Genomic DNA, 14,482 nt, shown 5'->3' on the forward strand with positions numbered 1-14,482 from the left:
CACTTAGATTGATAGAAATGGGTTAATATTTAAGAAACTCTAGCCATTGGCCAACAGCTTTATAACTAATAGAGTCTCTGTGTGTTGTTTTCGGACTGACGAGGCTCTGGGACCAGGCTGTTGGGAAAGTACTCATTAACACTCCCCTAATAAACACCTGTTAATTCTTTATCTGACGTGATTGTGAGCCACCATGTGGTTGCTGGGAATTGAACACAGAACCTCTTAAGTTCTGAGCTATCTCCCCATCCTCCCAGAAGACACGCCCTAAGATGCTGCCAGTACCCTAAATCCACTGTTGGGACAACTACATAAACATCTAGAAAGAAGTCTGGCAACATGCAGTTTAGCAAAACGGCAGCAGCAGGTTCTTCCCTAGGGCCATGACCTCCTGAGCCATGGGATTTACGGACTGAGGCTGAATCCAAAAGTCGTCGGTTACCCTCATAGCTGTCATGCTCCCTCTACACCAGTGGGCACATCTCGCCTGGTGGGGTTGTCTGCAGGGATATCACAGGTGCTCTACCCTCCCCAGCCTGCGTATCACCTTCTGCCACTATGAAGGCTAGCCCTCGGGAGGAAATGTTCATGCCAGTTCTACCTTGATGTCTCTTAAGTCTAACTACCAGAGTGTACCGTGTCTTCAGCAAGTGTCTTACTACTTAGTTTTGGTGGGCAAGCAAGAGCAGCAGCGATAGCCTGTATTGTTTGGGGGGACCGTCGTAAGTCATAGGATGCTACCCCATGCCTGGTATTGAGGTTTTCATTTACTAGCCCGTGTCTTCTGGGGGAATACTCGTCCACCCACACAGGGTGTCTATATTCGAAATTCTATTTTTACAAATGTGTTTTCTTTTTAAGCCTTGCTTCTATTTTATGTGCGTACGCCACCTGCATGCAGTACCCGTGAAGTCTGGAAGAGGGCGTTCGGAATGGCCGTTACAGTCACTCATGAGCTCCCAGGTGGATGCTCGGACCCAAGCCCAAGTCTTCCGCCAGAGCAACGAGTGCTCTTAATTTCTCAGCCGTCTCTCCAGACCCTTCCTTCATATTTTTCTTTTAATTAGCCTAAAAAGGTAGTGGGTTTCCATAGGGGTTACAATACTTTAGCCATGTTTCCTGACCGTGGAGACCGTTTAAAATATATTGTCTTCAACTAACATACCAGAGTCAATGCTAACAGTATCTGGCTTAACTTCCTAAGACTCACATTACCAGCTATGGTGGCACAAGTCTGTAATTCTAGCACTTGAGGGTGTGGGGCAAAATCCTGAGCGGGCCGGTGAGATAGTTCGCTCGGTAAAGATGCCTGCTGCCAAGCCGAGATCAGACTCCCACAAGTTATCTTCTGAGCTCCGAATGAGTTTGAGGTCAGCCTGGTCTACATAGCACATGCTAGGCCAGCCAGGGCGACACAGCAAGACCACGCCTCAAAAAGCAGACAACAACAAAATGTTGGGGTTTTATTATTATTATTTTATTTAAAAGCTTCAGAAACGGAGATGGAGTTGGAGACACGGCTCAGCGGTTCAGAGCTCGGGGCTGCTCTCGCATTAGAGTCGAGTTCGACTCCAGGGAACTCACGCGGTTCCCACAACCAACTGTAAACCCCGGGCGCCGGGACCGACGCCCTCTTCCGACCTCCGCGTGTACTGCATGCACACAGCGCACATCCACACCCACTCGGGCAAAAACACAAAGATGCACGATGGATCTGCACTTCAAAAGAACTAAGCCGAGTCAAGCTGGGGTGGGCCTCCCTTCTGCACGCTGGCTCCGCCTCCCTCAGCGTCCCGGGCCGCCCTCGGCTTCCCGTCGCCACCGGGCGGGCGCGGAGAGGCTACGCCCAACCCGAGGGGGACAGGGCGGGACATCCGCCGGCGCCGGGCCTCTCCCGGAAGTGACGTCGGAGTGTCAACATGCAAGATGGCGGCGCATCACCGGCAGAACACAGCCGGGCGGAGGAAAGTGCAGGTATGGCGGCCGGGCTCGGCCGTGCGGGCGACGCTGCCGCCGGGCCGGCTTCCCCCGCGGGCGGGCGGACGCCTCGGGCCGCGGCCGGCGGGGTTCGGCGGCCGGCGGGGGGCGGGGCGGGGCGGGGCGCGGCCGCGCGAGGGGTGGGGCGGCGGCGCCAACGGCCCGAGGCGGGCGCGCGCGCGGGAACCGCCGTCCCGGGGCACCGGGCTGCGGCGGCGCCATGGGCCTGCTGCCCGCTCACCTGCCTCTGCTCTCGGCCGCCTTCCTCCGGCGCGGCCGCCACCCTGCGGCGGAGGCCGCGCGGCGCCGGCGGGTGGGTGAGCCCGGCGGCCGGGCCTGCGGGGCCGCACGTGGGTCTGCGGGCCCGGGCCTGCGCCTCCCTCTGCCCGGCGCCTCCCTCTGCCCGGCGCGGCTTCCTGCCTTGCTCTTTCTTTAGTCCCCGTCTCCGCAGCGTCGGGCGGAGTAGCGGGTGATGAGTTAGTTAACCCACGCCGTGGGTGCCGTGCGTTTCCCTGAAATCGCTGCGGTTGGGTGGACTTCTTGGTTTTTTTTTTTTTTTTTTTTTTTGAGTTGAGCTTGCTGCTGCCTTTTGGGCTGGGGGTTGGCGTTGGTTTGGCGGTGCTCCCTGCCCTAAGCAAGGGCAGCTCCCCCCTCCCCACCCTGCACCGCCTAAAACCAGGCCTGGTGGGTGGTAGGTAGCTGCCTGTACTCCTGGCACCTGGGTCATTCATTCTCCGGTACCTAACAAGTTTTGAGATGAGTGTGAGCTACAGGAGACGCTGGCTTTTAAAAAAAAAAAAAAAAAAAAAATGTTATCTGCCGCAGCAACCTTTTATCTTAAAGGATGAGTTTGTTGGCTTTGGAAGCCCTGTCGGGGACTTGCAAAGGTGTACTGACTCATTAGACACGAACTGACACTCCACACACTAAACTTTGTTTAGTTACTGTCAGAAGACAGTAACCCCAGCATAAGGTTCTAAAACTCTGAAATTTTCTGAGTTAAGTGCCCTTTTTCTGTTACTTGTCTCCCTGATCAGTGCAATGTTCTTATGAACTCACTGGCTACATGGTTGTTAAAATGATTAGAATTGAGCTAGGGAGATGTCTCGGTCTCGTAAAGGGCCTGGAGCACAAGCGTAATCTAAATTTCTTTCCTGTCACTTGAAAGGAAGCCTATCATGTTGGTTGACACTTGTGATCTCAGCTCTAGGGGCGCGGAAGCGGAAGGATCCCTGAAGCCTGGTGGCTAGCTAGTCTTGCTGTTCAGGACCAGTGGACAGTCCTGTGGACAGTCCAGTGGACAGATAGGTGGACAGTTACCAATCAAGGAAAAGGCACCCAGATCAAGCTCCAACCCCCAGTCACATACATACGTGTGTCTGCGTGTATTGTGTACACATACACAAATAATGAAATATTTAAAGAATAAGTAAAATTACAAGACTCTAAAGTCCCTTAGCTTTCCCTGAATAGGTGTTGTTTTTCTTTTAAAGGGCATTCGTGATGGGATTGCCGTAACCCCAGCTTCCAGGTGGTGAGAATGCCGTTCCCAACTAAGTTGTAACTTAGTCATGTTCTACACACTAGGATGGTGGTTAATAGAGTAAGGATTATCAGTTCTCTCCATTTGGGGGCAAAGATTTAAAAGACGAGGGCTGGTAAGAAGGCTTGGAGGGTAAAGGTGCCTGCTCCCTCCTGGGACCCACAGGGGAGAAAGTGAGAACTGACCCCATGTTACCCTCTGACCTCCAAAGGTGCTTTGTGGCACCACCATCCTACATAAATGCATGCTTTAAAGCATTTAAAAGTCAGCTCTGTGGATATGCCTCAGTGTAGAGCACTTGCCTGCCTTGCACAGAGCCCTTGAGTTCAGACCCTAGCATCTTTAAAGGAAAAAAAAAAAAAGATTAAGACAGTATTGATAGAGGGTGAAGATGAAATGAACCACACACAGCAGGTGCAAAAACGGAAGTTTAAATAGGCCAGATCCAGTGCAAAAAGGATGCGGGAGGTGATAATTCTACTCTTAACTGGTCAGATGAAGCTAGAGTTTGCTGTTGAGGCCTTCTGTCAGCAACAAGCAGAATGTAACTAGACACTATTCCCTGTCAGGGGTGAAGTTAGCCTGCTGAAAAGAAGGTTAAGAATTTGTCCAGTAGGTACAGAAGCCACAGAGACAGATTTCACCTCAGTGTGCAGAGGGGTGGGTACACATCCATGCATGAAGGACCCACAAATAGTACACAACTGTGAAGTCTGCCTGCCCTCCACTGTCTCCCGGCAGCAAGTGTGTGGATTGCCCTGTGTCACCCTACACTGGGGCTTCTCAGCCACTCTCGGCACTGCAGGTCAGCTCGGTCTCCCCTGAAGGACATAAGGATCCTTGGGACCCCCGACTTGGGCCCACTAGATGCAACTGTACCTCTCCTGTCCTCCGAAAACTGTCCAGTTAGAAGTTTCCTTTGAGGCAGAATTGACACTGGTTGAAAGCTGTATGTATGCTTTCCCGGTTTGCTTCTTGACTTGTATGACTTTTTACTTTAAACAGAGCTGTGGCATTCATTGCTCTGTGTGTCTTGTATTGCCAAAATAGTGTCTTACTTTTAAAAATGTGTTCTGTCCTTTCCTGGTGATACACCCCCATAATGCCCGCACTCAGGAAGCAGAGACAGGCCTAATCTACATACCACATTCTAGGTCACCCAGGGCTACATTGTGAGACCATGTCTTTAAAAGAAATTATTCTACAAAATCACACACCTCTGTAATCTCTCTCTCCTTATCTGAGAGTATTTGTTTTAGGAATGTTATTGTGGGAAACAAAATAATGAATATCCATCTTTGGAAATCTCAGTGTATGTAGTTGTCAGATAAAATATGATATATTCCTGTGGTGAGCTACTTTGCAATTATCAAAAAGTAAACTAGAAGCTGGGATGATTGCTCTGGCAAAGTGCATGCCACATGAGGGTCTCTGCTCAGATCGTCAGTGCCCACATAAAAAGCCAGGTGTGCTGCCAAAGTCTTGGTATGGAGAAGGCGGAGACCGGGAGCTCACTGGAGCTTGCTAGCCATCTAGTCTTGAGGAATTGATAAACTTCAGATTCTGTGAGAGGCCATGCCTCAGATAAAAATAAAATGGAGAGTAATAAAACAGAAAGCCCTGACACTTGACCTCAGCCCTCCATGCACGAACTCTCACGCACACATGCATGCCAATGCACACACATACACACACACACACAAATCACTCACACTCAATATGCTAGGTTCATATAATCAAAACAGAAAGGTATCCAGAAATAAGACCAGCAAGTCGACGTGGTATGTTCTCATTTCCATAAAGGAAGGTGGTGGCTTTACTGGAAGGTGTGTTGTACATGGTGGCCCATGAATCCCAACACTTGGAGGCAGAAGCAGATGGATCTCTGTTCGAGGCCAGCCTGGTGGTCTACCTCATTCTTACGTTTATGTGCTAGGCAAAGCCACTTTCTTAGTGAGCTACTTCTCCAGCCCCCAAATGCTGTTTAAAAGAGTTACAAACAGAAAGTCTTAACTTAGGGGACTAGAGAGGAATGGTTGTGGGATAGCAGTTATGTTTGGCCAGTTTTTCCAGGACTGGACTGGACTGACCTGCTTTCTGGAAATAGCCTTGCCCAGGAGCTGCATGTTCCTATTAACAGGCCATTGTGAAGATAAAACTGTAGTTCGATTGTCTTAAGGACGGAGTGTGTAAATTGGGAACTACTTTGTAGGGTGTAATCATGTTCTCTGTCTTTGTAAAGGTTTGTACTGCACAGGTGTATTTTATGTCAAGTATCCATGGCGTGTTTCACTGTAAATTTTATCTTGAATAAGTTATATATAGATAGTAAAGGCATTAACAACTAGACAGTGGCGCATGTGCCTCAGTGTTCAGAAGTATCATTGATGTGCTGCTTGCTCTGAAAGTCATGAGGACGAGGTGGGTCAGATGGATGGAGGAGTCAGTGAAGCAAATGTAGACATTGTTAGCTGAAGTGTGTGCATACTGAAGTGCACTGTTCAATGTGTAATTCTTTCAGACAGGAAACACTGATTGTAGAATAGCTGGGTGGTGGTGGTGGTGGTGCAGGCCTTTAACCTCAGCACTGGGGCAGAGGCGGGCAGAATTCAAGGCCAGCCTGGGCTAGAGTGTTTCAGGACAGCCAAGGCTACCAAAGAAATCCCGTCTCAAAAAAAACAAAACAAAATTAACACACAAAAAAGCTGATCACAAAAATACTGATCATGGTGAGTGGTAGTAGAAACGGAAGTTGTGATGGTGGTGGTGGTCTCTCTCTGTGGGCCTGGCTGACCTGAAACTCACAGAGACCTGCCTGCCTCTGCCTCCGTGCTAAGCAGAAGTGGAGTCTTTGTGCTGCTCAGAGAAGCCCTGCTTGAGGCGACTTGAAAGGCCTTGGAGTGAAGGGATGAGACAGACAGTCCCTGAGCCATGGACCCCATTGGGAATGGCCGTGAAAGCCCCGAGGTGGGAAGGGAACCCAGTTTGTGGGTCAGTAGAGAGGCCTGGGGTTAGGGAGGAGGGGGAGATGGAGTAAGACAAGTGGCTGCAGCCGGACAGGGGAGAGGGGAGGTGAGTGGCGGCACAGTTTGGAAAGAATGCCAAGAGCGGTCCAGGGATGAGTATTCCACAGCAGTAAAACCTTGATGAGTAGAGAGGCCGGTACTCCATTAGAGGAAATGTGCTCTCATCCTGGTCTTCCAAATACTCAATAGAAGTGAATTAGTGCTCAGCCTTAGGAGCCTGAGGGGCTTGTCCAGGGCTCCTTTATGAGGCTTGGAGGTGGGGGTGAGAGGCAGCTTGTAGGGCGGGGTAGGACCCCCGTCAGGTTTGTCACCGAGTGCTGCCACCCGCTTACCTCTTAGTTGCCCCTCCCAGCCCCCCCCCCTTGTTTGGCTTGTTTTTCTTCTCCCTTCTTGAAAAGGTCTCTATATGCCCTGGCTGTCCTGGAACTCACTCTGTAGACAAGGCTGGCCTAGATCCTCTTGCCTCTGCCTCCCGAGTGCTGGCTTTAAAGACATGTGCTACTTCACCCAGCCCTCTTTTTTAAAGTGCTTACTGTTTTTATTCTATAAGATGGCCATGCTTATATGGAAGTTGTTCTGCTGCTGTGGTAGACAGAAGAGGCTGCCCCCAGAAGCGCTGGTGCCCTCATCCCTGGGGCTGTCTACCCACACAAGGGTGGGTGGGTGTCTGCAGGCATGAGGTACCACACCTTCTAGATTGAAAGGTCGTTCTGGATGCACAGCAGAGCCAGGGGTTGGTCCAGGGACAAAATCCAGAAACGTCTCAACACAAGAAGGTCCTAAACGCTTAAGGACGGCCTGGGTAAGGTAAGGTGTCCAGGAGAGAACACAGATGAGGCTGGAGGTGCGGTGACAGTGGTGACAGTGGGGGCTGGGGAACTAAAGAAGGCTCGGTACACAGGCACCCACCTTTGTCTATCTGTCTTTTTTATTTTGAGGCAGGGTTTCTCTGTGTGGCCCTGGCTGTCCTGGAACTCGCTTCGTAGACCAGGCTGGCCTTGAACTCAGAGATCCACCTGCCTTTACCTCCCTGGTTTTTCTTTCTTTTAATGCTTGAGGCAGAACCTAGTGCCTCACACATGGCAGGTTAATTCTCAGTCAGCCCTTGTAGCTAAATTTCTTCATGTACTTCAAGTGAGAGGGTAAAGCAGAGACCTTTCCAGTCATGCAAGAGTTATCATCACCTGGTGTATGTTTTCACTCTTAGCAGAACTAAGAGATCCAGGCGAGGCGGTACCATTTGAGCTAGAAGCAGTAAGTGCTCTGGCCCAGAAAAGCAGGAAAGGGAGGCACCAGAGGTGGAATGTAGCACTAATTCTAATTGTCCCTAATAATTAAAAACCCAGAGGCAGGTATTGGGGTTAAAGCCGAAGATCAGAGAAGCAGAGCAGCCAGTAAAGAGCTCTCAGCTCCACCAGTGCTCAGACGGAAAAGTGATCCTGTCCTCAGGCTCCCTGAGCTCTGTCTCCTCCGGGCTTAGATTCCTCTCCAGTGCAGGGATTAAAGGTCTGGGATCGCCTTCGTGTGAGCTGTTTCTCTTTTAGACTCCATCAGTTTTGTGTAGCTCAGAGTGGCCTTGAACTCGCAGAGATCCATCTGCCTGTCTCAGTGCTGGGATTAAGGTGTGTTCCACCACTGCCTGGCTTCTATGGCTAGCTAGTGTGGCTAGCTTTGCACTCTGATCTTCAGGCGATCTTTATTATATCACAAGCAAAATACCACCACAGCGGAAGCTGCACCGTCTGCTCTGGAGGCTTTGGGAAAGCCTGCTCTGTGTCCTCAGGCCCCACCCCGGGGCTTTATGTACAATTCACGTGCCATTGGAGAAGGACATTCTGGGAGAGCATTCGGTGCACCCGCCATTTCTATCTTCTCAGAACAGGACTACAGGTCTTGTCCTGGACTGTCAGCCAGCGAGAGGCAAACCACCCCCATTTCCCGGCTGACTGTCCTGTCTCAGGGGTACTGGGTGTATTCGGTATATATGGTTAAAAGGCTGGTGAAAATGGACTAGACAAATACAAGCAGCTAGGAGGCTGGGAGGTGTCCGGGTTGTTGGCAGCAGACCTGCTTGTCCTGAGCTGGGTTGTCAATGATGCCCTGTAGTCGCTGTGGAATAAGATGAAAACAGAACTGTTGGCTTGCAGCTAGCTTGGTGTTGAAATCAGCATGGCCTGGCTTTTGTTGGTGTCCGCCAGGTTTCCTACGTTATTCGAGATGAAGTGGAGAAGTACAATCGGAACGGAGTCAATGCATTGCAGCTGGACCCAGCGCTCAACAGGCTCTTCACAGCGGGGCGGGACTCCATCATCAGAATATGGAGTGTCAATCAGCACAAGGTGAGGTGGGGAGTCACCGCCTTTGGGTAACTCAGAGCTTGGACCAGGGGCTTTGTCTGATGAGCACTGAGCGTCGGTAAAGATGTTATTGCCCTCAGAGTTCTGTAAGCCTGTGAGAAAATGCCTGTTAACACAGGGGTCCATAAATCCCTTTGCCTTGAGAGGCCCCTGCCACAGAGGAGCAAATATATTTGGCTGGTGGGGAATGAGCACTTTCTACAGGGTTTTGGTTTCATTATGAACCTGAAAAGTCTCTTGATAACAATGCTGAAAATAGAACAACAAAATGTTGAATTATGTGCTTTTACAAATATTTAACTTCTTCATAAAAAGTGGTTAGGGCCCCTACAACATGCTAGGGTCTTACTGGCTAACATGGTGGATGCGAAACCATGGAGGCCGCTCTCTCCTTCCACAGGCTTTGTTGTTTCTTTTGCAGCACTGAGCATTAAGTCCGGGCCTGACAAGCACCCTACCACCACTGAGCTACACCCCAGCTTTGAAAGCCTCTTGCTTAAGCAGTGAGAGCCAGTTAAATGCATCCTCGTCAAGACACTTTTGAGGCTAATAATGAAACCAAAATCCTGTGAAAGTGTTCATTCCCCACCCGCCAAACGGTGCTGCGTGGAAGGGATGTGGGCAGTCGGATGGGAGGGAGCTCTAGGGTTGTCTGAATGTTGCCTTGTGAATGATACAGAAAATGGTACTGTGGAGGAACAGGAGCATTTCCCGAGCTCTTAACTATGTGTCTTGGCCCCTTGTACTCACCAAGATTTGAAGTCCCCAAAATCCCTCTCAGGGCAGTAAACTGGGGCTCAGCCTAATCTCAGACCCCTGGTGCCAGCAGCTGTATCTTTTAAGTTTGTGTCTTTTAGCCATCTCTAAACCTGTGTTCACTGCAGATGGAGAATAATTGGCAAGGCTGCCTGGTAAGGTTTCTTCCCGTGGACTCAGTCCAGCAGGTTTTGAGTTCTTGAGCCAATGAAGACCATGTCAAAGGCATGAGAATCAGAAAGTGTGTGTGCAATGCCATAGGAACTCATGTTTGGATTACGTTAACTTTGTGAGAATCTGCAGTATTTTGAGCAAATCAAGGGGAATTGCAGCTTACCTAGACTCTGGCAGTCTGTCTGTCCTACCCTCAAACATCTTTTCCCTGGTCTTGACAAGAAGATTGCATAGCCTCCGTTCTTAGACATATAAAGAGAGCTATTCTCTTGCTCATGAAATGTGTAAACTAGCCTGTCTTGGTGTGGGTCATAACTAGACGCTGTCTTTAAAGGCTCTGGTAGTTGAGCCTAGGTATACTGTGTCAGAAATCCCTACCTCGGGTTCCCCAAGTCCTTCCTAGCTCCCTGCTCTGTGTCCCTGACCGTGCCCAGCCCAGAGCCTGTCAGTTCCACCACAAGGTGTAAGACTTAACCTTGGAACCCTGGGCTTTCATTATGGCAACTGTCCTGAAACAAACTTGCTGCTGTCAGTTCTCTGGAAGCCTCACCTGTTTGGGGAAGCGCCCCTCTAGGTTTAACCGAAGAATCTGCGTGGCTGTACTTTGTCACGCGTTTGCTCTGCTGTAAACTGCGTGGTTTTCCATTTCAGCAAGACCCGTACATAGCATCTATGGAGCACCACACAGACTGGGTGAACGACGTTGTGCTCTGCTGCAGTGGGAAGACGCGTAAGTGCTGGAGGTTGTGAATTCTGTCTGTGTGCGTGCGTGCGTGCGTGCACAGAGGTTTGAATACACATGGACACCAGAGGTTGATGCCAGCTGTCTTTCTTCCATGATGCTACACCGGTGTTTGAGGCAGAGTCTCTCACTGCTCTAGAGTTCACCGGTTGCTGGGTTAGCTAACTCCTGCGCTCCCGGATCTGCTGCTTTCCATTCCCACCCCTCGCCAGCATTGGCATTACAGCAGGGCTACACAGTGTGTGCCTCCACCCAGGTGTGTTTTAATGTGGGTGCTGGTGATAGCTAACGCCTGCACAGGAGACCCTTACTTGGGGAGCCATGCCCCAGCCCCTGCAAGACTTTTTCATTGAAGCACAACATACATGCAGAAGTGCATCCATTAAAACCACAGTAGAATAGAACAGAGAGGGTTACCAGGAACCTCCTTGTGCCCCCCACCTTCCTTTAGTCACTCAGCATGGTCACCGCAGTTAGTTTTATACAAATTTGAATTGTAGATAAATAGAACCCTTAGTGTGACATTTTTCTTATTTTGGTAAGTTCCATTTCTTGGTTTTTCAGTCTGATTAATTAGTCTCCATTAAGGACTTCACCGGACACTTTGTCCTGTCTAATTAAAACCAATAATGTATATATACATTTACATATGTTTTTGAGGCATTGTTCAGTAAGTTCTGGAAAGAGCTTTTCAGTGTGCTTGTGCGTGCAGTCGTTTGTGGTAGCATCACTTGCTGTAAGAGAGCCTTAAAGCCACAGGTCACTCCAGTAAGGCCTTGGTTGACTTTGTCTCTTGTAGTGATATCTGCTTCCTCTGACACAACGGTCAAAGTGTGGAATGCGCACAAAGGGTTCTGCATGTCCACACTCAGGACACATAAGGTAACGTCCACACTTCAGTCTTCCTATCATGTTGGGAACTTAGTTCTTTGTGTGACTCATGTTCTAACAGTGTAGATCATAGTGTGTCTGTTCTGTTTTAGGATTATGTAAAGGCTTTAGCGTATGCCAAGGATAAAGAGCTGGTAGCATCAGCTGGATTGGACAGACAAATATTCCTTTGGGATGTGAATACTCTAACAGCATTGACTGCCTCAAATAACACAGTCACAAGTAAGGTGTTTGAAAATAATTTTTTGAAGGTGATCTAATTTGACATAAAGAATGGTTTATACAACATCTTTGTTACATTTGCATCGAGACAGTGGCATATAGCTTCTAGCCCCCAAGGGTATGATTGAACTAGGACCCAGCTCATCACTGTGCTGTAGACTTAGCTTCTCCAGAAGGTACCTGGCTATCTCACATGCATGTGCATGCCTTAGCTACATATACATGGCTATGGTGTAAGTCCCTGCAGGTAGAGAAGGCCCTTTTCTCTTATCACTGTGTACTTCCCATAATGTTGCTGCCCCTCCCCCCACACACACACACAGCCAGTGCTCTTGAAGAAGGTGACAGCAGGCTCTTTTCTGACTTCAGAGTCTTGCTGTATCTATGAGCTTTTGTGTGAATGGCCGAGATGAGAAATACACAGGGAGAGAAGAATCAAGCATGTCTGGAAAAGTCCTGGGAGGCTGGGTGCTTCTAGAGGGAATGGAGAGGTGTTCAGTGTGGCTGTTTGATAAACTGACAAGTCAGTTTTCATTTTGTATTTCTTTGAATAACAGTGACTTTGGAACTGTTCAAGCCCATTTTAGAAATACACTGCTTATGTGGATCAGCACAGCTCAGTTTAACATGTTTACAAACGGTATTTAGAATTGTCTCTATCGTAGATAAATTTCATGTCATTAAAAGTATTTGTAAAGATAAGATTTCCTAAGTCAAATGTGTAAGCTTGTGATTTTTGGTGACAAGTTGCTGAACACCTGGTCATTTTGTTAACCCTGAACTCCCTTTATCCTCAATAGCTTCTTCTTTAAGTGGGAACAAAGATTCCATTTACAGCCTGGCCATGAACCAACTGGGAACAATCATTGTATCGGGTTCCACTGAGAAGGTAAGGGTGGCCTGGCCAGTATCTCTGAAGCGAAGAAGGTGGAGTCATTGTACCTGTTCAGTCATTAAGTGCATGTACAGAGCTGTAGTCCCAGCACTGGGGGGGGGGGGGGGCTGAGGCTGGAGGATCTCTTGAGTCTAGAAGTTCACAACCAGCCTAGACCACACAATCAAATTCCTGTCTCAAGAGAAACTAAAAATAAACATAATAAAGAGGAGTAATTTTGTGTAGTGGATGATAGCAGTGTTGTTCGCATACATAGAGTTAACATGCAAGCACTGTGCCTGTAGTGGTGGGCACTGTGATCTGGGGCATGGGCAGCGTGCATTGGCTGCAGCAGTGTTTGCTCCTCAGAATTTAATAGCTGGCATTCGATATGAAAGTCGGGTGCTTGCAAAAGCTTGTTATGTGTATATTTGGTGTGTAACTCTGTAAACACCGGCAGGTTCTAAGAGTGTGGGACCCACGAACGTGTGCGAAACTCATGAAGCTGAAAGGGCACACAGACAACGTGAAGGCCCTGCTGCTGAACAGGGACGGCACACAGGTAGGAGCTGTTTGCACACTCAGCCCGTGCTCAGCACAAGTTTTCATCTTTGGAGTGCTGGGTGGCCCAGTGGTTAGCGCACTTGTTGCTCTTGGAGAGAGCTGGAGTTTTCATTCCCACCCAGCACACAGGTGGAGCAGTTCACAGCCTTCTATAACCCCAGCTCCCAGGGGGTCTGGCTCCCTCTGCTGGCCAGTGCACTTCAATGACATCTACTCACACAGTACACATACTTCTAAAAATAAAACAAGTCTTTAAAAAGTAGAAAACTCAATTGCCAGCTGGGTGTGGTAGCTCACACCTGTAATCCAGTGACTCGGGAGACTAAGGCAGGAAGATAGCAATGAGTTTAAGACCAGGCTGTGTTAGATAGTGAATATAGGGTTCTCAATAAATAAATAAAGCCGCTAAGTTTCACTCATAGTACTCCACATAAAAGGACTTTGTTGTACTGAAGGCAGAACAAGAAAGCTCCCTAGGATGTGCGGTCCTGGTGCAGATGTGTGCAGTTCGGCTGCACAGAGGTCAGCGCAGCTGACAGTGCTAACTTTGTGAGCAGAAGCGAGCTTTGCCGGCAAACCCTTTGCCTGCTGTGAGGGGCCGGTCTCGCTCGCGGTCGTCTGGCGTGGGCAGCTGTGTCGTTGGCTGTGTTGTCTACAGTTGAGTCTCTAGCAGTGGGCTGGAAGGCCCAAAGCCCTCCCGAGCCACTGCAGTCTGGGTCCCGTTCCCGCTTGGTAATTCATAATATGCACTGGGTGAGGGATTTAAGGTCGCATGGAGAGAGCCCTTAAAGTCAGCTCTACTTGCTGCACGCACCAGTGTCAGTGGGGCTGGGCTTATACATCTGAGCTGCCTGTTGGGTCTTAGGGTGTGTAGTTGTCTGTCACCTGCATGGTTTCTCTGGCAGTTCAAGTCCCAAACCTGGCATAGGGGTGTGGGGTCACAGCATCAGGCTACTCTTTCCAGTGGCAGTCAGGGCCCCACACACCGCACCTCCTACTGCTGTCATTGGGGGACCAGGGATGTCTGCTTGGACTTCATGATCTGTCTGGGTGAGTCTGATGCAGCATTGCATTTGTCTGAGATAATCTCGTCGGACATCTCACATTTTTAGCCAGTGGAAGGAGAGAGAGGTGAAGATGGGAGTGCCAACTGTTCTGTAGGCTCTGCTAACTCGGACCATGAGTAGGGAGGCTGCTTACAGCGGGGCGCTCCGGGACCTGCCTCCTGCTGGGCGGGGCGCTCCGGGACCTGCCTCCTGCTGGGCGGGGCGCTCCGGGACCTGCCTCCTGCTGGGCGGGGCGCTCCGGGACCTGCCTCCTGCTGGGCGGGGCGCTCCGGGACCTGGCCTCCTGCTG

At 49.7% G+C, this 14,482-nt stretch overlaps 1 protein-coding gene across 1 annotated transcript in view; it reads left to right on the forward strand.

Moving 5' to 3' along the window:
* Window positions 1–1,898: 1,898 nt before the first annotated feature.
* Wdr48 (WD repeat domain 48) overlaps window positions 1,899–14,482 on the forward strand; it is a 30,199-nt gene continuing 17,615 nt past the window's right edge. The window contains exons 1-7 of the mRNA XM_051202385.1: window positions 1,899–1,974; window positions 8,745–8,885; window positions 10,485–10,563; window positions 11,375–11,457; window positions 11,559–11,688; window positions 12,489–12,577; window positions 13,023–13,124. Coding sequence (XP_051058342.1) covers window positions 1,927–1,974; window positions 8,745–8,885; window positions 10,485–10,563; window positions 11,375–11,457; window positions 11,559–11,688; window positions 12,489–12,577; window positions 13,023–13,124 — 672 coding nt within the window. The 5' untranslated portion in view covers window positions 1,899–1,926. The remainder of the gene's footprint in view (window positions 1,975–8,744; window positions 8,886–10,484; window positions 10,564–11,374; window positions 11,458–11,558; window positions 11,689–12,488; window positions 12,578–13,022; window positions 13,125–14,482) is intronic.

Source organism: Phodopus roborovskii, unplaced genomic scaffold (genome assembly GCF_943737965.1).
Source record: "Phodopus roborovskii unplaced genomic scaffold, PHOROB, whole genome shotgun sequence".
In the NCBI taxonomy this organism is placed as follows: Eukaryota; Metazoa; Chordata; class Mammalia; order Rodentia; family Cricetidae; genus Phodopus; species Phodopus roborovskii.